The sequence below is a fragment of the Uloborus diversus genome, chromosome 2, assembly GCF_026930045.1.
Source record: "Uloborus diversus isolate 005 chromosome 2, Udiv.v.3.1, whole genome shotgun sequence".
Classification (NCBI taxonomy): Eukaryota; Metazoa; Arthropoda; class Arachnida; order Araneae; family Uloboridae; genus Uloborus; species Uloborus diversus.
The window spans coordinates 213,158,700-213,184,369 of record NC_072732.1 but is presented as its reverse complement, the minus strand read 5'-3'; the positions used below and the strand labels follow the sequence as shown (position 1 = coordinate 213,184,369).

Sequence of the window (25,670 nt, the reverse complement as noted above, 5' to 3'; positions counted from 1 at the left end):
ATAGATAGTTGCATAGATAGATAGATATAGATAGTTATATAAATAGATAGATAAATACATATAGATAGTTATATAGATAGATAGATAGATCTCAAAGAAACTTAGTTTCTTTTTTAATCAAAATTTATCATGTTCATTCACTGGACCAATTTGTGTTCATTTACTGGTTCGAGGTGTTCATTCACTGGGTCGTTGTGCCATTTTTTCTTTAAACACCTAAAATGTCGGAAGCGGTACCATTTAAGTTCCTGCGATTTTTCAGAGATATTTACATAGACCAATTAAAATGTTTTAGCTATCACGATCTGTATAGTATAGAATTTAAAATTACTAGGATTTTTAAAAAATGAAATTGTGCTTAACTGTTTATTCACTGGTCGGTCTACCCTATTTGGGAAAATTTCAGAATCAAAACATTTATAATTTTCTTAACTCTTAAATCTATTCTGGGTGTCACGTATGAGATGGATGTCAGGGGGGAACCCCCTCCCTCACCCCCGGTTGCAATGCAAATGCTGTAGCTATAGACTACTTCACATGAAAGTTTTAAATGTAAATAATTTATTGACCCACAGCACATTTACAATTAATATCTACCACAAGATGGTCAATGTGTGGTGCATATGATTTAATGTGATTGATGTTCAAGACTTCCACTAGCCATGAATAATGGTACAGATCTGACAGAATAGTTTCTATCTTGCAACGCACGTGTTCTGCCCATTCAGTCCATTCCACCATATTACATTTATTATTTTCCATGGGTATTGTTTTAGATTTCATATTGCTAATCACATTCCCATGTACATGCAAAATTCCACCAGATGGTTTCAGAGCTCTGCAGGCTGTTTCCCATCCTGATTCGGAAGATGGTATGAGTCCTAAATTCACTCTGTCGGCTACTTTTTCAGGGCAAACCTTGAAAAAGAAGGGGAAAAACTTGTATACAATCTGAATTATAGATAGTGCATTATCAAACAAAACTTCAGGATGCCAGGCCTTTTTAAAAACATAGTACTGATTTAGATTAAAAACTGAAAGTACATTATAAATGTTATTATATAAGGATGGGAAGGAAACGTTTTCAAAAGGACACATTTTTCCAAAGGGACCTTTTTTGTCAGCATCAGGGATGCACCCTTTCAATTTTATTTATTTTTTTTCTAGTTCAACTCTTTATTTCAAGGTTGCCACAGGAAAAATTCAATAAAAAATAGCATAAAACTTTCAAAAAAATTGCAAAAGAAGTTGCTTGAAAAATTAAAACAGTTGTAGCATTTATTTGATTAGATAAATGAAATAGTGAACTAATTATGCAGTTGAAAATTATATAGTTAAAAAAAGTAGACATTTTTGTTGAGTGAGTTAAAATTAATGTGCAAGTACAAAAAAAAAAAAAAAATGTTGCAACAATCTATAAAAATTAAAGGTTTTTTTTTTCTTTTCATGATTAAAACTAATTATATTCAATAAATTTTATTTTTATCAACTAAACAGTTATCTTCAGATTTAACTCTCTCTCCTTTCTTTTTTCCCTGAGCTTTATACACCTTTCTATCACAGCCTGAACTACTTTAATGTGAATACAATGAAAAATCAACATAAGCAAAGCACAAGTTTTCAAGAAACTACTACTAAACAGCTATTTCAAGGATGCAATAGCACCCTTTTATCAGTGCAAAAAATTCTAACGTCTTTTAGTGTAACCCTAGTTCTACAATAACTAATTTCTCTGATGCAATAACTAAGATCTTTAAAAGTAAAGCACAATACTTTTAAAGAGCCCTGAGTACTTTTGCTTGCAACTTGATTTATCCATTTGATTTCCATTCCTAATTTTTTGACTGCCCTTTTCAAACTCTGTCTTTTCTTGTTCAAACTTTTTTTTACTTCCTTTTGTAACTCCAGCTCCTCTTTTTGATTGTCTTCTGTGATATCAAGATAAAGTTGACACCAGCACTTTGTGTGCTGATATGATTTGCAATCTGGGCAACTATAATAGAATACAATGGTGAATATTAGGAAGAAGCAACACTCAAATTGTGTTTTTCTTATTTTTTGAAAAGAAATTTAGAGGTTTTATTCCAGGCACCTGCATAGATTCTTCTGCTTCAGCTCTTTTCCTCAAATTATTTCCACATAGAGATTCCACAAACTAAGATGGCTAGAGCAATCTTGCATAATATAGACGAACGCGCGAACGACGTTCGCAGAAAATTTTGGGCTCTGCAGAATTTTTTTTTCAAACTGCTAACATTGATTAAAAATATATATATATATGTATATATATATATATAGCAATCGTATATATATATATATAAGCAATCGTGATCGCTCAAGAAAAAAAAAATTTTTTTTTAAAGGAAATTTTTAAGAAAATCCCAGAGTTTATTTCTGTTAAAGCCTTTCTCCAAAAGCCTTTTAAAGCACATGTGAAAAAAAATAATGGTTTTGGCAGTTTTCTTCAGTTTTCTTCAGTTTTGTGTATATATATCTAATTTGAATTCAAATTATGCTTCTTGCAATCACGAGTTGCGACAGGACCCTACTCATTGGAGGCTATTGTTTCTAGAAACGGCTCATGTCCTCCCAAGCCTGCCCCTCCTCCGGGGCGGTTACGTGTGCGTATGTGTGTGTAGACGTGTGTGTATGTAGGAGTGTGTGTATGCAGGACATGGACACCACCGCCTAGGCGGAGGGGATTCCAGTGGACAGTGCTGCTAGTGGCGGCTAGGACCAGAGGAGCAGCTCCGTCCTCCGGTGAACGGCGGTGCTGCAGAGGCCCCTGGTCCATTCTGAAAAAGGAACCGGACCTCAAGGATGGTCAAATGATAGCAATAAGCAATCGTGATCGCTCAAGAAAAAAAAAATTTTTTTTTAAAGGAAATTTTTAAGAAAATCCCAGAGTTTATTTCTGTTAAAGCCTTTCTCCAAAAGCCTTTTAAAGCACATGTGAAAAAAAATAATGGTTTTGGCAGTTTTCTTCAGTTGGTGAAAAATAAGCAAACTATATATGTTATTGTAAAAAAAAAAAAAATGATCTAAAGCACTTTTTTTTGTCTCTTTCATATTTGAATATAAACTTCATTTTTTATTCAAGGGTGAGTTAGGCAAAATAATTATTTGCAGAAAATTTTCCGGTTAGGATTTGTGTTCGCAGAAAGCTTTTGATTTTATCTAAGTCTGGGCTAGAGGGAGGAATTATCAGGTCAATCTGAAACAGAATGCCACCGCTGGCCACCAGTCACAAAAATGGTAGCCACTTGTGTACTTTTGGTAGCCATTTTTTATAAGGTATATCCATAGCACAAAAAGTGAATAACTTATTCGCTGTTTGTAATACTAACAACAAATTTAGGGATTAGTAAACTTTGCAAAAATAAAAAAAAGTTTAATGGATTTTTTCAAACATAAAGATATAAACATACTATGAAAAATTGTATTGGATGCATAATAGGGCTTGGAAGCGTATTTTCGTGGCGCAATATTGCATTTAACAAATAAACAAAAACATGGTCGCCATATCTGGAGACTATGACTTTATTTTTTGGTAGCCATTTTCAATGAAATGGTCGCCAATTGGCGACGGCTAATCTGAAGCTTTACTGTATCACCACTACAATTCACACAGCACAATCTACAAATAAGGTTGATACGGCAGACCCTGTATTCATCAAATTTTAAAAATAGCTCATTTTGTGTTAAGATATTTGGCTCAAAACCTGGACTGCTTGGACACAGGGCCGTCCGAAGAGCTGACGGCGCCCGGGGCGAAATTTTCCTGGCGCGCCCCCCCCCCCCCCATACACTCAGAAAAATCAAGTTAGTTATAACATCAGTGAATAATACATACTTGAATTTTTTACATATTAATAAACAAAACAATCAATGGGCTATGCATAATAACACAAATGAAATCACAAGCACTAAATCTGTTTCTAATATTTGCAAAACATTAATGCAGCAAAAACTTTTAGAAAAATGGAAATGTTAAAAATCCAAATATTTATCTAGGAAAATGTTATCCCACAAGATAAAAAACAATTAAAATTGAATTGGTTATTCATATTGATCAAACTAAGAACATGAATAAATAATTTGCTGATTATAAATAGAAAATGTATTTATTGAAGTAAATTACATCAAAATTAAATTTCGATCTGAACTCAACCAATGATTCTTTTCAAGAGTTTTTTGGTTTTACTTCTACCAATTTAATACCAGCTTTCTTATATGTTATAAACAAAGATGTTGTTTTTTTGCGTCAAACATTTGTAAGTTTTAGGGAGAAGTCCACAAATACTCAACAACATCGAAAATCACTCAGAATTGCGTTTTCGGAGCTCTAATTTCGAAAAATCACTGGTCCTAATATTACAAAATATCCCCTTACAAATTGCTTTTAAGACTTGAGTTTAAGAAAATATTCATGCAAGGGTCCCCTTGCTGTCTTTCTTTAATATCACAAGCAATGGGTTTTTCAAACAACACTTACGAAAAATTTAATGGGTTATCCCCTGAAAGTAAAACATTGCTTAAATTTTTGGAACCATAATTTTGAACAATTTTCCTGGGAAATGCTCCAGATCCTTCTAGCCATAAAATCTTCGAAATTTGTCTAAAGTTGCGTTTTTGAAACTTCAATTTTGAAAACTTGCAGGGGGGAAAAGGAATTGATTTCAATCTATTTTTAAAAAAATGATCGGAAACAGTCTCTGAGCTCCCTCTCTTACCCTAATGTCAATAAACATGGCCTATGATCGCGTTTTAAGGCTAAAATTGCGTTTTCAAAACTAAAAGTTTCAAAATTTTGACCGGACAACTTCAATCAGATCAAGAAAAAAAAAAATTTTTTTTTTTTGGTTTTTTTCAATGAGCCCCCTTAAAACTTTTTTCTGGTTATGTCACTGCATGCAGGGGAAGAATTCAAGCAATTTTGGTCAGCACTAGACAAATGAGAAGTGCCTTTTGTTTGATTCTAAACAGTTATGCTCTCAGAAATTGTACCTGTTTCAATGATGCAAAGGAAACTAATGTTTCGGAGACTGAGAGACAGGAATATTTTCGTGCTCCTGGAAAAAATGGAGAATCATTGCTATAATTCTCTATTTTGTGTGTCTATGGCTGCGTATCTATGATACCTAAAATGAGGGGGCGTCGCAAGGCGCGCCTAATTTCATGTGAATGTCATCGTGCTCTGTCTAAAAGAGAGGTGCCTTGCAGTTCCCCCTCATTTCTTAGCACCCGGGGCAATTGCCCCACTCTCCCCCCCCCCTTGGGATGGCCCTGCTTAAACATTGTCCAACTTTCACTGAATTGCCTTTTGACAGCTTACTTACTTTTTAGTCATTCAATATGCACATAATGTGCAACCGGGGTGCCCACAATGGGAGGTCACAGTGACTTCCAAAAAATTCCTCATTCGCCAAAATTGGTGACAGTATTGCAATTGCACAGTGGCTTAGTGGAAGTGCTTCATGCTGCAGAGCCGGGTTGGGTGAAGTTAACACAACCTTTAATTCCTTCAGTGGATGAATAAAATCAGTGCTTGGGAACTAAACACTGGAGGTTCTGCCTTCTGATGACCACCTCACCAAAACATAAGTCTTTGAACCCCAGAGCCCTCTACCAAGGAAGTCAAAATGGGCACAGTAGACCTTTGCTCCAAAGGGCTGTTGCACCAATGAGTCTTAGTTTTTGCAATTGTTCCCAGGGGCGGATTACCAAATAGGCAATGTAGGCAGTTGCCTAGGGACCCCGGAGAAATATCAAAGTTTTAAATACAAAAAAAAAAGTTACATTTGCTTCAAAAAAAAAGGGGGTTGGGTGTGAAAAATTTAGACGCTACAGACCCCCGCCCCTGTTTTCTGACCTCGCGATGGCTCTAGGGGTCCCCATCACTTCTATTGCCTAAGGGCCTCCGACTCTTTGATCCGGCCCTGATTGTTCCTTTTCTTATTAAAGGCTATCCAATGTCTCTTCTCATTAAACTTGCTCATGCTCATATATTTTATTTTCTGGTAAAATTCAGAGTTTCATTCAGTAAGTTGAGAATTTCTCCCTTCCCAAAAATTTCAGCCCTGTGCACCCCAGTAGGCACCTACCCTTAGAAATTTTCCAGAAAGTCAAGCCCTTCCCTCTAAGCTGTTCTGTATTGATGAGAAATTAAGTAATAAACTTTGCCTGAAACAGCATTGCTGTTCTTGTGCCATTAAAAGCAAAAACAAATGAACAGATTAAAGCAGTTTCAGAGGGGGAGAGTAAAAGCACCTTCCAGAGGCCGTGGTTTTAACATTATTGCCAATCCTAATACAGTTGTTTACACACATATAAGGGTTGTTTTGAGCAAAAAACCAGTTCCATAAAAGAATGCTGGCTGCAAAAGTGGATTCTAGTAATGTTGTATGCAAATCAAACTCATAATTGCACTGTTTTTTTAAATATTAAATTACAAATATTAGGGGTGAAAATGAACCAACCTGTCTGTTATCCCCAAAATGGATGACACATTTTTCTCGAACTTTATTTAAAATGAGATTTTTCTCTAGTGCTTCAGCAGCATGAGGATTCCATTCACATGCATGTACCAATTCTGCTTTTGCATGAATGATGAAAGGCAAAGTGAAATATCCAATGCCTGGAAAAAAGTCACAGCATCAATTACAAATAAACTTCTGAAATTTATTCACAGTAATAAGCATGCATACACATACATAGTCTGTACAATAAATACGCTAACTCATGCAATCTAGCGGCCAGGATACAGTTTTGCTAACTGTCAGCAATAGTTACCTGACACCCAATGAGCTGTCAGTGCTTGCCAGATAGCCGGACTGCGCGTATGTTGCAAGCTATGGTCTTTTCTGTTGTCCTTGTTTTTACTGCTTGTTGAAAATGTAAAGTGATGAATCACGGAGCAAAGAATCAGTATCAAATTTTTAGTGACGCGAGGTAAAAATTATCATTAAATTACTGAAATATTGACGGCTGTTTGCGGTGATAATGCTCTGAAGAAACCATGCATTTTCAAGTGAATTAAACGTTTTAAAGATAGCCAACAAGATGCAACACATGATGAAAGGCCAGGACGACCATCAACCACGTGTGGCAAAGACAACATTGATTGTGTGTGGTCCCTTGTGCTTACCGATTGACGAAAAACTGTCAGAATGATAGCTGATGAACTGAATCTAGGAAAAACAACTGTGCACACCATTTTAAACAAACATTTAGGCTTAAAAAATGAGTGCAAAAATCATGCCCAAGCTGCTGACTACAGATCAAAAGTTGAATGTGTTGCTGACTGGAAAATTTCACTTGAAAACAATGCTGGATTTCTCAAAAGGGTAAGCACTGGTGACAAATCATGGTTTTACAAGTATGAAATTGAACTAAAATCACAAAGCAAGGAGTGGAAAGCAAAAGATGAACCTCAAACCAAAAAAGCAAGAACTGCTCTTGTTTCTTTTTTTATGTCAAAAGTGTTGTTCATCATGAATTTCTTCCTGAAGGACAAACAGTAAACGCCAAGGTCTATGCCACAGTTATCAAGCGTTTGAGAGATTGTGTGTGACCAAATTTGACACAAGGTGATGGATGTATCCTTCACCATGACAATACACCAGCATATTCAGCATTGGTTGTCCGTCAGTTTTTGGAAAAAAATTCAATCACCATCCTTAATCATCCTCCTTATTCGCCAGATCTCGCACACTGCAACTTTTCCTTTTCCCAAAATGCAAAAATGTGACGAGGGGACATCACTGGGAAGGTTTGGACTCAATAAAGCGAGAAACAACGAGATAACTAAAGAGCCTAACTGCTGAGGACTTTGAAGGAGACAAATCGATGTGGACTAAACTTTGCAAAATAATTTTTTTAAGGCCTTAGTTCGCGTATTTATTGGGCAGACTATGTATAGAGGATTCAGTGCTGTAGTTGGGGTAGGGGGCGGGGGGGGGGGGGGGGAGGGGGTAATCTGTCCTACAAATATTTAGTTTTTTATTGCAAAAATAATGCTAAGTTAATGTAAATTAGTTTTAAACAGCCTTTTCTTGCAGTGAGTCCCTTCAGACCCCAAGGGGAATTCTCCCAAACATTTTTTTTCCAGCTACAGCACTGGATGGGTTAGAATCATATAGGTATCAGTCAAAAAAAAAAAAAAAAAAATTACAAATTGAGTTCAACATGAATTTGGGCTCCTCTATTAAGTCTTACCCATTGCAAACAGAAAATATAGTTTGAATTTTGAGGTCTTGAATTCAAATTATGTTTTTTGCAATCACGAATTGCAATAGGACTCTACTCGTTGGGTTTCTTGTCTCTACCAATAGCTTTTATTGCAACCATAATTTGAATTCAAGACAGTAAAATTCAAATAAATGCCAGGGACTGGATGCTGCATGTTGTGTGATGGATACTGTTTTTGAGCGGAAAGGATTGTGTAAAGTCGATAAGTTCTTTTATAAATAATTCAATTCGAGGCACAGGGACGCCTGTATTATAAGCATAGAAAAATTAAAATCAAAGGATGCGGCTGGACATGGACATCATTCAACCGTTCAGTGAAAACAGTAAGCAATTTGTGATTATCCAAAAAGAAAAAAAACTAAACTATATTGCCCATCAGGAGTGCCCCATAGAAATAAACCGCTAAACGAAACAGCTGTGTAGATGAGAATGAAAGTGGCATAAGCCAGTTTCCATTTATTTGATTGGACCAGCAGCAAAGAATTTTCTGCTAGGAGGAACATCAGTCACTCATAACAGTCCTTGCAACTTTCTTTCAGAAAGCTCATCCTAAGTGTAAAATGAATCAGTTTAAGCACCTTTTTTAACAATAATTAATGGGTGCAAACAGTAAAATTATGTTTTAATCTTGGAACTTTTATAGAGTAAAAACTGGAAACTTATTAATAGAAATTAGAAACTAAGGAATGAAAAAGTTATTGACACCTTATTACTTGAATAATTTATAAAAAATAAATTGTAATAAACAAAAAATATTATTATTTTACTGTACACATGTAGGGGGGGGAAACATTTTACAAACTTAATTTAATTTATCACACTATAATTAAGGTGCAAAGAAAATCAGCTTGTCAGACAACTATATAACATCATTTTTAGTTAAATGCTTGCATGCTACACAAAACTTTTGAACACATTCATACCAGCATATAAATCCACGATTGTTTCACCTTCACAGCAAAACTTGGCAATTCGCAATTTTTCAGATATATTTCCAGAACTGAACATACATTTTGTGACATCAAATGTATACCTAAAAGAAAAATTTTGAAGCTACACATAATTGATCAGGAAACATTAATTTTTGATCCATGACACAGTACAGGAAAATTTGTTTTTCAACTGTAACATGAAATTTCAAATTAAAATATCTTTGTCTACCCATCCAATGACATATCACAAACATACAATCAGATCTTTGTTTCACAGTATGGGACCCAAATTTTAGAATCTCAAAATTCAGAAGACCTGATCTTTATTTTTTTTTTAAATGACTTTCTCGTTTTTTTTCTTCTCATTTTAAATGTTTATAATTGTTTAAAAGCATGAATGTCTGTTTTGTGTCATAAAATTCACTGCTTTAATGCTAAAAAGTAATAATAATTTAGAGTGTGTACCAGTGCTTGGATACGCAAAACATAGCTCAGAATTTAACAAAAAATTCAATTTAGTTTTAGAGGTGGCAAATTGCTTGATTTAAAAACCTTTTGAAAATATTAACTACAAATATGATTATATTATTTTATTTTAATGAAACATGCTTGTTTCAGTGCCATAAGTTATTTTAAAATATTTATAATTTTCACTGAATTTTTCTTTCAGAATGGCACTTTAATGTTAAAAAAGATAATTTAAAATGTGTACCAGTGCTTGAATTTGCAAAACCCATTTTGGAATTTAACTAGAAGCTCACACTAATTTTAAGCACTTTACAATTATTTTTATTTTAATAATATAATACTTTTTTATATTATTATAATTCAATGGGAGGGGGGGAGGCCGCACTTGTCAATATCGTCTAGGGCAGCAAAACTACTAGAGCTGGCCTTGATTATAAATATGATTTATTTATTACATTGATCAACATATCATATAAATGCTCAATAATGAAAAGCCCTTGATGAACATTTTATTTCAATCCATCAGATATAATAATTGACGATGATGATTTTTTAGATAATAATCAGATTTTTTTTTGTGAACCCTGATTATCTAAAAAGTTTTTGAGAAAAGATAATTTTTTTTTTGCGAAAACTTAGGACTGAAAATAATTGACCGGAGAGCAAATAAAATGCAGAGCTGGATAGAATCTGAATTGGAGTTTATCCCAAGTAAAAATTGCTGCAAAAGATTGACTACAACTCTGTCATTTGTTCAAATAATTTGAAACTAAAGGTAATTGAAAAAAGAAAAGTTAAGAACATGAGTTATTGCTTTTATTTATAGAACTAGAGAGTCGCCCGTAAAGGTATGACGGGTGAAAATTGCTTCTACTCTTCTACATTTGAATGAAGCAATTGCCTGTTTGGTGATATTTTGATACTTGAAATTTTAACACTAACTCCAGTGGATTAACCGTAAACTCCAGTAGATAGCGTTCATTGTTGACCATTTTTTCGTTTCTTTACTCCCCTGCTTTTACTGGCACAGTCTTACCAGTAAAACAATTAAGCTACCGCATCAACTTCAGCCTTGTCATAATAAAGCCTTTCCCTGCATGTTAAACATTAACAAAACATATAATCGAACTATAATGCTTAGGCGTGAGTTTCATTGTTGAAACTCGTGGGTTACTCGATATCTGGCTATTATTTTCATGAGGATTCTATTCATCGATTTCACTACAAAAAATCCCAGCTCTGGCAATTTATTTGCCAATATAATTTTTGTATTTTTATTGACCCTCTTCCCATAGGTTTTTGGACCATTTTTGTAATATTTAAAAAGTCCAACTGTTTCTTTTCCATTTAATATATTTGTATAAAATGGTACTAAAGAAGTTCTTCTGCCCTTACATAGAAGTTTTGTAAGACCTCATTTGGAGTATGCTGTTCAGTTTTGGTCTCCTTATCTTAAGAAAGATATTAATGTATTGGAAAGGGTTCAAAGGCGGGCTACAAGGCTAATAAATGGACTTTCTCATTTAGACTATGATTCCAGGCTTAGAAGAGATCGAGGGGACATGATTCAGTTGTTTAAATTTATTAAAATGAAAGATGTTATGGGGCTGAAGTTCAGCACTGAAAACAGGACAAGGGGTCATTGTTTCAAGCTATTTAAATCTCAGGCTAACATGGATATTAAGAAAAATTATTATTTTAGCAGGGTAGTGGAATCTTGGAACAGCTTACCGGAAGAGGTGGTAATGAGCAAGGGAGTAGATAGTTTTAAGAGGGCCATTGATCTTCACTGGGGATTGTAAATTTACTAGGACCAGTCTGCTGGGCCCAGAGCCTGTTGCTGGTCGTCACTTTTGTATTTGTATCTCACTTTTTGATACCACAAATAATCAAAACAATGAAAATTTTCAACTTTGATGTAACTTAGGTACTTAAATCTTTTGACAAATTACTTAATTTTATTATCAATATGTGTAACCCAGCTGTCCTCTCCTTTCAGAAGTTCAACTCGAGGGCTACGGAAGTCATCATTCTGAATAGTAGATTTACGTGCTACTCTATTTGCATTCAATGCCTCTGCAACAATGTCCCATAGTTTATCTCCTGGAAAAAAAAATGTTTTTTACTATGTTAAAAAATGTATATATTTCTAAATGTATCAATCAATAAAGCTTTTAAAAGAGTAATTAAAAAACAGAAGAAAGTAGAGCATAAAATAAAACATTTGTTCCAGTCAGAAATATTTAGAATTAATAAGTACTGATGCAAGGATCTTAAATATTCAAGAAAAAAATACTGATAGTTTTGTTGTACTTCAGTGTTTATAAATTAAGGAACTTAAAAGACCAAAAAATAAAATATGAAGTGAAGATTATAAAAATATAATGATGATTAAAGAAGCATTATATGTAACAAATGTAAAGTCAATCAGTGTTGCATATTTTCTCTGATTGTCAAAATTTCATTCTTACTAGCTGCGTTGCCCGGCCTTGCACGGTCCACCTCGAAAATAAAAGTTTTGTCAAGTGACGCAAGTTCAACACTCAGGCTTGAACCAAAAAAAAAAAGTCAGTGAAATTTTGCGGCAGATTGCGGAACCCCCCCCCCCCCCCAAAAAAAAAAAAACATTTTAAACCCCCTGTTTACAGGAAAAGCCTCAAAACAAAAACAAGAATTTTACCTGTTCATATTCGAGAAAAGAAAATGGCAACAGATCTTTCATCTCTATGATTTTCTTCACTCCGCTATGCATTTTAATAAAAGCGTTGTTGCGGAAAGTTGAGATGAAGCACTGAATAATAATTTGAATGGAGGCAAGCCTTCGAAAAATATGGATTTTATGTTGAAATACAAGCTTCATAATTAATAGTTTTTAATTGATATCTCCGCTAATTATTATCGGAAGATTATGTTAAATAGCCAAACATGAAGGGAGGAAGATTACGAATCCATTGATACCTGGTTCAATGGTCAGTTCACTCTTCCTTCGGGAGAAGGAGCTTGGACATACATAGATACGCTCAGTTTTTAATTATATAAGAGATTTTTTGAAACACTCCAACCAGTTTCATTCATCTTTGAATTGACTACTAGGGGACACAGACCTTGTCCTACATTGCTCCCCTTCCATCAGAAGATAGATTTTTTAAAATCATGAATTTAGTGTTATTCACATAGGCCCCCATATGTGTAATTTTAGAGGGGGCTAAGAAAGTTTATTTGTTGGACTGAACCCCTTTAAAGGAGTTTATATTTTTGCTTTTCTTGGAAGATGCAGAAATTTGTTATCTCTAAAATACATTGTTACCATTTTGAAAGAAAAATTCAGTGAAAATTATAAATATTTTAAAATAATAAAAGTTTAAATGACAATCCTTCGTTAATGATTTATGTTGAAATGTTTTGATGCCAAAATTTTTACAGTATCAATGACCAGAGGGGGAAATAATATTGTAAAGGGGGCTGCAGGTACTTGAGCCTACCTTTATGGGTACTCATGGTCATCCACAAGTCCCTGCTTTTCTTTGCTTATTCATATCTTTATATTGCTCAATAGTATTTTTCATTTTATTCTATTTCAGTTTGTTGTTCAAAAGTTAAAACTTTGTGCTCTACTCCTTATGCAATTTTATATTTTTTATTCTTTTTTTTTCATGTTCTAACAATTGTTTGCTGCAGTATAGCCAACTAAGGCTCCTACCAGGGCTGTGAAATAGGAGGAAAAATGACCAAGTCCGAAATTTTAGGGCCTTCAACACCGACTCTTTTAGCTCAAAATCAGTTCGACTCCGACTCTACAAGCACTGGCAGAGTTGGGAACTTGGAGGGAAAACAATATACTTATTAAATTAGAACGAACCTACCAACCAAGCAGACCCATGCCCACGATTTTATAAAGGTTTATGATTTAAGGATTTTTTCTTGCCTGCATTGCCTGGAAAAAAATCTAAGGTATTGAATAAATTTTTCTGCATGGCCACAATCAAAGCTGCATTCCTCCAAATCCTTGGTTTTGAGTCATATTACAGGGGTGCCCACCTAAAAGGGATCATGGCACATACTGCGACCATTAAAATTCTTAGGGGGTTGTTTTTAGGTGTATTTTTCTCTTTTCTTGCGGGGGGGGGGGAGGCTCTTGCTTGGGGGGGAGGGTGCAATATTTCAAGTTTGTTTTAGTTTTAGTCGAGTTTGATCTTAGGGAAGCACCCCTGCATATTACTAATCATAGTATCATATTTTTCATACACAGTGGACGTCGGTTGATTGAATCAGCCACTTTAATGAATCAAACTATCAAAAACAAAATAAAATCCCTCTTTATTGAATTAGCCGCTTTATGGAATCAAAATTGCTTAGAATAAACGTGATTCATATAAGCGGCGGCTACTGTAAAGGCTGTTATGAACAGTCCCTCCCCAGCCCCAGAAGGCAAAGTCTGGCTGTGCTAGTGACTGCAATGTTCTTTCATTTTACATTTTCTTTTGATTCAAACCTTAATATTTGTTTACTATGAAGTAAATTGCAAAAAGTTTTGTAAATTGGGCAATTTTTAAAAAAATACCATTTAATGTATTTTAGGGTTTATAGTATGAAATAATGCTTAATGAACCAAATAGGAAGAAGTTTATTGAAGACACAAATTACATTACCAAACAGTTACTGATAGATTTCACAATAACATTTTTTTCCCTTCTAAAATGCCAGATACATCATAACCTTTTAATAAGAAGCAATAACAATGCAGTTAATGTTTTGTATCAGGGGTGCCAACAAGGAGGGATTATGGCGCAAGTTGCGCCATCAAAAATTTTTTTTGGCGGGGGGGGGGGGATTTTTAAATTTTTAAAAACTTTATTTGTTTAAACTTATTTGTTGCTTGATTTTTAATTTAAATTATTTATTTTATTTTAATTTTTATTTAAACTATTTATTTTTTTATATTATATTTTATTTTTTTATTTAGTTTGTGTGTGTGTCATTTGCGTAGCACAGAACTTTTCAAATAAAAAAATAATAATTAAAAATAAATAAATAAAAAATATTTAAAAGAATAAATTAAATAAAAAATGTTTTTAAAATAAATTAAATAAAAAAATATTTTTTTAAATAATTTAAATAAAAACTTTTAAAAATTAATAAAATAAAAAAAAAGGGAAAGAAGTTTGAAAAAAATTTGGGAGGGGGGATTTGCGCCATTGAACTTGAGGGGGATGGGCACCCCTGTTTTGTATTGTGGGATGTGATTGAGAACCTTCCGCGGTTGATTTTTCTAAAGTATGATTTTAATCAGTAAAGGAGGGACAGAATAAAATTGCAGCAAAACTTCAAAGACAAATGTTTTTTATATTTTTCTAAAGAGCACTGAACACAAACATTAACATTGAAGTTAATTCACGATTTTTTAGACTTCCTTCATTTTGGTTTTTATTATTTTTTCCCCAATGGGACTGGGTTTCATTCTTAAAAAACCTTCCCTTCAGGGTTGTTTGGTTTAAACCACGTTGGTTTAAACCAATTGGTTTTTTTAATGTTTTTTTTTTTTTTTTAAAGCCAAAAAAAAAAAAAAAAATCATTTTGCAGGTTTACATTGATTTTCCCACACATATTGAATAGAAACAAATTAGGATTGGAAAAAGTTTCAAAGCTAGTCTTTTTGTTCAAGGCTTTCAACTAAATGAATTTTTTCTAAAGACTGTTGGAGAAAACAACGAATCTTTTGGTTTAAAGCAAAATATTTTTAATCTGTTACAAACAAAAACATTAAAATTACATTTTTAAATAAATATACAGGGTGTCCGAAAAGTCCTTGACACATTTAACCTAAAATACCATTGTTATGTGTCGAGGACTTTTCAGACACCCTGTATATGTAATGTATTAATAAAGAGGATGTAGTTACTTTGTGGGTGTGAACTAATGATGTAGGCCATAGTAACAATGATGAGTTTACAAAGGAATGGGATTCCCTGTTGGACAAAGCAACCAACTGTTCGGCAAATGTCCAAGTGGTTGATTTGCTTCCCAGGTATGGAGTGCATAGGAGTTGGTTAAACCAACGGGCTAGGTGTATGAACCTGGTACTCAAGGAAATTTGCGTTAAGCGTAGTATCAGGTTTATTGATGTGTGGAGTAAATGTAAACGAGATTGGATTGCTAGGGATGGCCTACATCTGAGCTCTACAGGGGTCAAAATGGTTAGTGGTTTGATTTTAGAGGCTTCAGAATCAAAAAACTAAGTTGGAATGGGGGGCATGGTTTAAGGAGCAGAATTCGAAAGGGTACTAGCTATCAGGATTTTAGTAGAAACGGAGATAGGGTGGCTAATAAGAGAAAAGATTTTAACACTTGGGATTCAAACAATCGTGCAGCATTAAATAAAAGTAAGATGGGCTTACTTAAGGTTTTTTATACAAATGCTCATAGTATTAGGAACAAGATGGAAGAATTGAAAAGCATAATTATAGACGAGAGTTTGGATATTATCGGAGTTACCGAGACATGGGCTACGGAAAGTGATGATGATTTATTATTTATTGCTGGGTATAATTTGTTTAGACAAGATCGAGTAGGTAAAAGAGGTGGTGGGGTTTTATTTTATGTCAGAGACACTTTAATTTGCAATGAATTGGTAATTAATGATAAACCTAATGAGATTGATATGATTTGGCTTGAATTGATTAGTAATAAGGGCAAAAAACTACGTTTGGGGAATATTTATAGGCCACCCAACTTAAGCCAGGGTCAAGACGAACAGATGTTTAGTATTATTAGTGACATTTCTAGCAAGGGGTCAGTCATCATAATGGGAGATTTTAATTTTCGAGGAATTGATTGGAATAATTTTTACCATAGTAATAGCAGAGAAGAGGAATTTTTGAAAGTAATTGGTGACTGTTTCTTAGATCAAATTGTAACTCAGGGTACTCGACAGGACGCGATTTTAGATCTAGTTTTCTGCGACATGGAAGGCTCTGTTCAGGGGTTATGTGTAGGGGAACACATTGGAGACAGTGACCACAACAGTATTAGGTTTGGGATTAAATTTGATATGCACAAAGTAGTGAATTTTAGGTTTGTGCCGAATTTCAGAAGTACTGACTTTGTGGCACTTCGGCAGAGTTTGAAAGCAGTTTTTTCTTCTGGATTGGACAATAGCAATGTGAATCTTCAGTGGGCAGAGTTTAAGGAAAATCTAGCGAATACGGTTAGGGATCATGTTCCTTTTAGGAGAAAGGGTGTCAACACTAAAATTTGGCCAATGTGGTTCTCCAGGGAAACTAAAGACGCTCTAAATTACAAGCAAGCTGCTTTTCATAGGTTTAGAGAAACTGGTCACAGTGCAGATAGGCTCCAATATTGTAAGGCAAGGCGTAAATTTAAGTATTTGGTACGGATTCAGAAAAGAGAGTTGGAGCAAAGACTGGCAGATAACATAAACAGGAATCCCAAGAGGTTTTTTGCATACGCTAATTCGGGGAAAGTTCGAAATAGTCATATTGGGCCACTGGTTGATGAGCACGGAATTTTAATTCAGGACGATAGTGATATTGCTAATGTTCTAAATAACTTTTTTTCGAGTGTTTTTAACGATAACTGTATCTCAACAGTTGACACCAACAAGACACAAGCTATAATACAGCTTGAGGACTTTGTATTTTCCAGGGATGACGTTTTACTTCATTTGAAAAAAATTAAAGAGACTAAGGCTCCGGGGCCAGATAATATTTATCCGAAAATTTTAGTTGAATGTGCAGAGGAATTAGCAGATGTAATCGCAAACATTTTCAATGCTTCTTATAATTTGGGGACAGTGCCAGAGGACTGGAAGCTGGCTAACATTACACCGCTCTTCAAGAAAGGGTCTAAAGGGAGTGCGGGAAATTATAGACCTGTGAGTCAAACTTCGGTGGTTTGCAAAATTTTTGAAACATTGATGAAAATTAAGATAGTAAATTTTCTAGAGACTAATACTCTATTGACTACTTTTCAGTACGGTTTCAGGAAAGGTAAATCTTGTGCAACTAATTTATTACATTTCTATGACAAAGTCACCATGGCTTTGGACAATAAGAAGCCTGTAGATGTTGTATACATTGATTTTCAAAAAGCTTTCGATAAGGTACCGCATGTTGCTCTACTTAGCAAATTAGCTGATATAGGAATAGGACGGAAAACTTTTATTTGGGTAAAAAATTGGCTGACCGGAAGGAAACAAAGAGTAGTTGTAAGGGGAAATTATTCTAATTGGAGTGAGGTCTTAAGCGGGGTTCCTCAAGGATCAGTGTTAGGGCCTGTTTTGTTCATTGTCTTTATGAACGATATTCACAAAAATATTTCTGGGAACATGAATTGTTTTGCTGATGATGTCAAAGTTATGGGGACTGTAGAAAATGAAGAACAAGCAAATCAGCTGCAAGAGGATCTAGATCATATTACGGAGTGGGCTGATAAATGGGGTATGGCTGTTAATGTTGGGAAATGTCAAGTGCTACATTTAGGGCATGGAAATAAGTGTACAAGTTATTATTTGCAAGGTTCAGTCATTAGTCAGGCAGACAAAGTTACTGATCTGGGGGTCTTAATAAGTAAGGATTTAAAGTTTAGCCAACAGTGCAGCATTGCTAGCAACAAAGCCAATAAGATGCTTGGGTTTATCAATAGATCTATTTCAAATAAATCTAAAGAAGTTCTTCTGCCCTTATATAGAAGTTTGGTAAGACCCCATTTGGAATATGCTGTTCAGTTTTGGTCTCCTTATCTTAAGAAAGACATTAATGTATTAAAAAGGGTTCAAAGGCGGGCTACAAGGCTAATAAGTGGACTTTCCCACTTAGATTATGATTCCAGGCTTAGAAGGCTAAAAATGTACAGTCTTGAGCAAAGAAGAGACCGTGGGGACATGATTCAGCTGTTTAAATTTATTAAAATGAAAGATGTTACGGGGCTGAAGTTTAGCAATGAAAACAGGACAAGGGGTCATTGTTTTAAGCTATTTAAATCTCAGGCTAACATGGATGTTAGGAAAAATTACTATTTTAGCAGGGTAGTGGAACCTTGGAACAGCTTACCGGAAGAGGTGGTAATGAGAAAAGTAGTAGACAGTTTTAAGAGGGCCATTGATCTTCACTGGGGATTGTAAATTGACTAGGACCAGTCTAGCTGGGCCCAGAGCCTGTTGCTGTTCGTCACTTTTGTATTTGTATTTGTATTTGTATTCAACTCATTTCAGAAATATGTGTATAAATCTTTTTACAATTACATAAAATCAACTTCACACCACAATAACATATGCATAAATACATAGCAACTTTTATGTTATAAATTAATATTATTTTTATGTTATTTAGTACTTTGAACAAAAAGCAAGTTTTGAAGCTTTTCCAGAGCCTAATCAATTTTTGAGTTATGAATGATATCTAAATGACGAAAATATATGCACTGCACTTTTCTGAAGCTGGTTTTAGTAATTTTGAAGACTTTTAAAGACGGTTGCATTGCATTTTTCAAATTCTTTTTCCTGGCTTTTCCACCACTCAGTCACTGTTGCAGAAGATATAACGTTTTTGGCAAAAAAAATTTCTTGAAATAGAATTTGCTACACATTTATCTGTTCTAAAGAGTTTGCATTTAATGTTTTTTAAACTTCAATGCTGGATGCAACATGTATGCCAGTAAATAAGCTGTAATTTAAGCCATGTTACACCAATTTTTGTATTTTTGATTTGGTTCTTTGTTTTAGCGATAGTCAATATCTTCTCCAAGTCTTTCCAAAATAAGAACGGAGTCGAATATAGAGCAGCACTTTTTTTTAAAACTTTGTCAGTACAGCAGCAATCGATTTTTTGACTGTTCAATCATGTACTGTTGTACATTTTGCTTTACTTCAATATTTGCGACATTGTGTATATAAAAATCAGCATTATGTAAGATCAGAAAGAAAAATATGAAAATTGTTCTTTTGAAAAGATTATGCTTAAAAATATAACTTTTACCTTTATTCGATAATTATTCATATTATGTTGATTTTATAAAGTTTTTTTCTTGGATCTTCATTATATTTTATCTTAACCCGCATCACAACCACTTCTTGAAGTATTTCATATCATAAAGGGTCTATATATACATGCATACTAATATGTTAATCAAGTCAAACATTTCAATCAATATTTCCCCGCAGAAAGCTATTTTAATTATTTAATTTAGTTACAAGATTTTGTTCTTATTTCTTTAATTAATCAAGAAATTAGGTATAATGTGACTATTGAATAACTGTTAATTACATAGAACCTTAATTACCTTCCGAAAATTGTTTTTCTCGCAAATAGTATTTAAACCAAAAAAAAACCCGGTTTAAACCAAAAAAACCATTTTTTTACTTAAAAAAAACATTTTTTTACCAACCCTGCTTCCCTTGTGCATGGCACTGCAACCAAGTTAACTTGCAGCAAGTTTGCTGTTACAACAACTTACAGCAAGTACAAGTGAACTTGCAACAACTTAACAAAAGGTATCTGGAGCCCATTGGCAGACTTTTCAGGTCTTTTTAGCATATTTTTAAGAGTCACTAAATAGTTGACGTTCAATTCGAATATTATAGCAATGGAATTTATCAAAACCAGTCTGAGTGTAGTAATCGGACCACTACAGTAGTGTATCTTTAATCTTGAATCCAGATTTAAATTTATAGCTCCAAAACTAACTAATTGTAGAAGGGGCAGAGATAGAGGTATGATTTAGATTGCTGCAACAACCTTAATAATATATCTGTACCTCGGAGGGATACAACACTATGTTCATTTTCATAACTTTACAGGAGAATAGTTTTAACCACATGGTGTTCTATCCCTCTAAGTGAAAGTGGACTTGGTGTTCTTTTAAAATACGCTATATCCATTAATTAATAACTGGTTTTGGACATAGTGCTCTATGCATCTAAGAAATATGAGAAAAGCTGATTTTAACTCTGTAAAATGTCATTTTGGAAAAAAATGGACATAGTGTTGAATCCCTCTGAGGTAGATAATTTACTTTACCCCTTTTATTTTTTATTGATGTCAAGAATTAACTGTACTAGAGAAAATGCAATATTTTAGTAAGCACTTAAAATATTTTGCTTCCTTTTTTTTCACACTGAAATGATATATAAGTGAGAATTAAACAATACACATATGCAAATATATAAACTTGAATTCAAACAAAGCACTCGTTATCGAGACCTAGCATTTTATTGCCTCAAAACAAACTTTTTTTTTTTTTAATGTGAAAGAATTATAAAGGAAGTAATCTATTTTCAACAAGTAACACTTGTTGAAAAGGAATTGAAAATGGCATAAAACAGAAAAACTATTACATGGTCCATGCATCAAATTATTCATATATATCCAGGGCCCGATCAGCTAAAAACAAGGAACTAGGCTCACAATAATACGGAGGCCCCTTCAAGGTTCTAATAGCGGAATGTAGTGGTTTATTGTTTTATAATGTTATGCAAAATTCTTTAAGTGGGGCCCCTTCGAAAGATGGGATCCCAGGCCTAGTTTATCAATGCGGTAAACAGGCCTTGTGTATATCTTAACCGAAAAAATAAAAACGACTGAAATACCGAATTGCAACCAGACATCTTTACGAAAACTTGAAGAAGGTAACAAAATAAGATCTCCATGCTTTTCCCACTTCTGCGGCACATCATTTAATTCAGTGTTATTCTCGTCACGGTCACTAAAAAGTTCAAGCAATTTCGTCTTGAGGATTTCTTTTGGATTTAAAACTTTCGAACGCCGAGTTTTCGGCATTTTATATGAAACAAAATGCTGCTGTGAATTAGCTTCTACAAAGAAGTACTGAAATTTTCATTTTATAATGCTTTGCTTGTACGAAATAGAATGTACCAGAATCATTTCATTAATTTATTATAGTTATAAAAGAAAATATTCTTTCGACAAACGGCAGAGCAGACGAATTCAAAATGTTTAATCTTGTATTGATGCCAAATTATGTGTTACTCGAGGCAAACTTCAATTAGATTAAATTAAGTGAATTTAAGAGCTTTGTGGGGATTCTTTAAGCATCAAAGTATTTTGAAGAGTGAATAAAAGTCAGTAGAGCTACATATTATCAAATAAAGAAAAGAAATAACGGTTGCGCTCGACAAGCTCGACCGGGTGCGACCGGTTAGTTAATCAGGTGGTAATCACGTGCTCCAAACAACCAATCAACTGCTTAGAATGGTAACCGCTGTGGTAACCGGTTGATCACAGAACGCTTCGGTTAGTAACCAGTTACTTACCGTTTGACCGGGGAGTTTCGTCGAACGCAACCTAAGAGAACAAGATTATTGTAATTTTGCGCTAACTGCATTCAAAGTTAACTGCGACCAATAAAATTCCCGATTTCTACTGTCAAAAATTTTTGTTTTGATCCTGAGATTTCAACTTGTTTTTTGATTATTAGAAATTCTCAATCCTTCAATTCAATAATATGTCTCAATTGCAAACATTGAGGAAACAAGTCCTGCAGCTCCGGCAAGAGGCCAATATAAATAGGATTCCTGTTTCGCAAGCCTGCGAAGAGTAAGTTTGTCAATAGTTATAGGCGTGGTCAAACACAACATGTGTAAATAAAACCATGATCAAAACAAATTTTTCAGACAAGATATCAAAAAATTAATTTTTACCTTTCGTTTATCGCTCCAAATTGAAATATTCCATTGGATCTTATGTTTTAATAGAAATCGCAAGGAAACTCGTTGAATTTATTCACTTATTTCCGGCATAGCTAGTCGCTGTAGAAATAACAGGAAGAAATGTTTGCTTTTAAATATTTTGTCTGCATTGTTTCAACCTTCGTGTTTTATCCAGTAGGAAAAGGACCGACTATTTATCTGTAGTAGTTTTAAAAATATTTTTTCACTCAAAAAATAAATTTCTTTCAAAAGATATATTAGTGAATATATTAGTATTGTAGGCTTTATTATTGTTCCTATTATTTTATCTTTTCATCATTTTGTATTTGTATAATTTTTATTGCATAGTGTAGAAGTCAACATATGAGCAGTTCTCAAAAGGTGGGAGCACACAGACTGATACTTTGAAGCTTTAACACCAAAAAACTTATATTTTAATTCACTCAAATATTTTTGAGTAAAACTATAACATTGTAAAGAGACAAGAATTGACATAAATTATGAAAAAAAAAATACTCTTCAAATACCCTTTAAAAAATATTTTCTTTGCTAAAAGGCACAATTTTGCACAATCAAAAAACGTTAACTGAGCAAATGTACCATCAAAAAAAATTTTTTTTTTTTTGAATTACTTTCATACGTTTCAAAGAAAAAAAAAAGGGTATGAATCTCTAACTGAATATTTTTTTGATAATATTTTCCACAAATGACTACAGTAAAGACATATTATTTATTTTAACATCAATTTTTGAAAAAAGCAAGTTGGAAGTCTGATGTATGTACAAAAGTTACAATCTGGACAATGCTATTATTTGAGAACTAAGAATATGATATATATGTTTTAAAGGTATTTATCGATCCTCAAAAGCAATTTTTAATTGTTTTAAAGTGTTTTCATATGCTTTTATTCTGTAGGTATCTTTGAAGCAAAATAATTTTTCTTAAACATACATGTGAGATGTCAAAATTGCATCACCGATCTAGATAATTCTGTCTGTTTATTCATTATTACATATGATCTACTGTCCTCTAATCTTAATAAAAAGGGTTATTATGCTGTTAATTTCATCAGTCCATTGATATTTTTCAGAATTAATGTGTTATGCATTGAACAAGACATAAATAACGGTAGAAACACAGTTTGAGATTGTAACGAATGCATTTAAGTAAACATAACGGCGACACCCTCATAACTCTGCGAAATTTTAAACATGATTATCTGTTACTTTACTGATATTTTGGATAAAATGTGTTCAAATTAAGATAATAAATCGACATCTAAACAGCAATTCTTTAAGAAAAACAGTGAAGCACCGTTTATACATTTTTGAAGGGATTGTTAATAGGTATTTGTTAATGTGTGTTAGACTCTGCAGGGACAAATTTTAAAAAACGTATAATTGATAAAAACGTAAAAAAGAGAAACATATAAACGGTGCTTCACTGTAGTTCTTCAATGTTCTAGTATTAAGGTATTTCTCTTCTTTGCTCAAAAATTGCCAAGCAAACTCCAATTGGTGACAACTCACAGCGTACAGTAAGCAAAGGATTACCAGCGGGGAATTACCGTTTTCGTCAGTTGCTTCAGTTATAGCAACTTAATCGCCTGAACTGGCAAAATGGATGTTTTTTTTCACGCTCTGAAAAACCATAATGATATTTAAATTATGGGAAGACCAGTATATAGAGCCACTCAAGTACTTCATTAATCCTCTTTATTTTCAATTGTAAAATTTAAAAAATAAATAAAATTTTCATTCAAAAATTTGAAACTTACATTATGATGATGTCTGTTACCTACAGACCGATCATTACATTTGCTAATTAATAATTTTTATAACAGGGTTCATACTCAATTTCAGAGATTAAATGAAGGAGTAAAATGAGATTTTGAAGAAGTACTAATCAGGGTTTCCGCTACGGACGCATTTTTCGCATAATGAGAAAACACTATCTGAATTGCAAAAATAAAGCAATGCATTTTTGCTTTTTTGCTCAAATAAAAAATAAATTAATTAAAAAAAAAAAAAGAAGAAATCTATGATCCTAGAAAGGAAGCATGTATGGCGATAATCAACTTAATCTTTTTTAAATCTTAGTTAAGATGTTTAAACTACAATTAAGTTCAATAACTATTAGTCTTATCTAGCATTATGTCCCCCCAAAAACTGCTTTATTAGGAGGAGGAGACTGCAACGTTCTAAACATCAATCGAGTTTTCTTTTTTTATTTTATGTTTTAAAAAAATAGCTGTTGTACTTATTTCTTCAAAGATGTCACAGATGAAATATGAATTTTATTTTCAACTGGAGATGAAACACACTGAGGCATATATAAATATATGAGAATGTGTAACATTTTAGCATTTTGCTAACATTTTCCCCTCAATTTTAGCTTTTATGCTAAAGAACTTTTGAACGCAGCTTAAACCCTGGTACTAATGGGCAGTCATTAAATGAAGTCGCACTTTTTTTCAACATATTTGACCCCCTTCCCCCTTTATCATGAAGTGTCACACTTCACCTAACTCCTCCTCTTGTCATATGTCATATTTTTTATAAACATTTTGTTACAATGTGTCTGTATAATAATAACATATTTCGCCCATCAAGGTATGACGGATGAAAATGGCTCCTACATTTGAACGTAGCCATTGCTTGTTTGGTGATATTTTGATAGTTGACATTTTACCCCTAAATCCAGTGGATTAATTAAACTCCAGTAGATAGCGTTTTTTGTTGACCATTTCTACGTTTCTTCATTCTTCTAAAATGACAGTCTTACCAGTAAAACAGTTCAGCCCTATCAAAATAAAGCATTTCCCTGCATTTTAAACATTACCAAAACATATTATCAAATTATCATAATGTGGTGCGAGTTTCATTTTTGATGACATCATGTCAGCGTTACTCGATCATTGGCTATTATATTTATGAGAATAATTAGACAATCTGACTGTGTTGCTGCTGAGGTGGAGAGGAAAACAATAATCACATAAAACTTGAAAAAAAAGCCAAGCACCATTTAAGCATGTTTTACTTCACTTATGAAATGTCTCTGTAATCTAATAATATTTTCTTCTTCAACTTTAGTGACTTAACTATGATCAATTTGTAAATTACATTTTAAGAAAAAAAATGAAATTACTACATTAAAACCACTTTTATACAATCGCCCTTGGGTTGCGAACTAAGTTGTCGATCGAAGTATTTTAAGTTACTGTCACAGAGGAAGATTATGTAATCTTGAACGAAAAAAAGGAGTTAAAACCAAAGTGAAGGAAATTTCCTAAATGAAGGAGAGTACGAACCCTGTATAAATACCAACTGTCTTGTTAT

The 25,670-nt window shown here is 33.5% G+C and overlaps 1 protein-coding gene across 1 annotated transcript; it reads right to left on the bottom strand.

The window, feature by feature from the left end:
- Nucleotides 1-561: 561 nt before the first annotated feature.
- On the bottom strand, nt 562-21,622 carry LOC129216785 (tRNA wybutosine-synthesizing protein 2 homolog). The gene is made up of 5 exons (XM_054851001.1): nt 21,253-21,622; nt 11,603-11,753; nt 9,174-9,283; nt 6,480-6,637; nt 562-918 (listed from the first exon to the last, which is right to left on the bottom strand). The coding sequence occupies exons 1-5, from the start codon at nt 21,440-21,442 to the stop codon at nt 562-564; spliced, it is 966 nt and encodes a 321-aa protein (XP_054706976.1). The 5' UTR covers nt 21,443-21,622.
- Between the last annotated feature and the right edge of the window lie 4,048 nt (nt 21,623-25,670).

What these genes read in the sequence shown, in the direction of transcription:
- LOC129216785 (XM_054851001.1), bottom strand. Translation starts at nt 21,442, where the DNA reads ATGCCGAAAACTCGGCGTTCGAAAGTTTTAAATCCAAAAGAAATCCTC. An exon ending in AATCGTGGATTTATATGCTG is followed by an intron (nt 6,638 to 9,173) that starts GTATGAATGTGT and finishes ACTTTTTTCCAG; the next exon opens with GCATTGGATATTTCACTTTG. An exon ending in ATTTTGGGGATAACAGACAG is followed by an intron (nt 919 to 6,479) that starts GTTGGTTCATTT and finishes TTCTTTTTCAAG; the next exon opens with GTTTGCCCTGAAAAAGTAGC.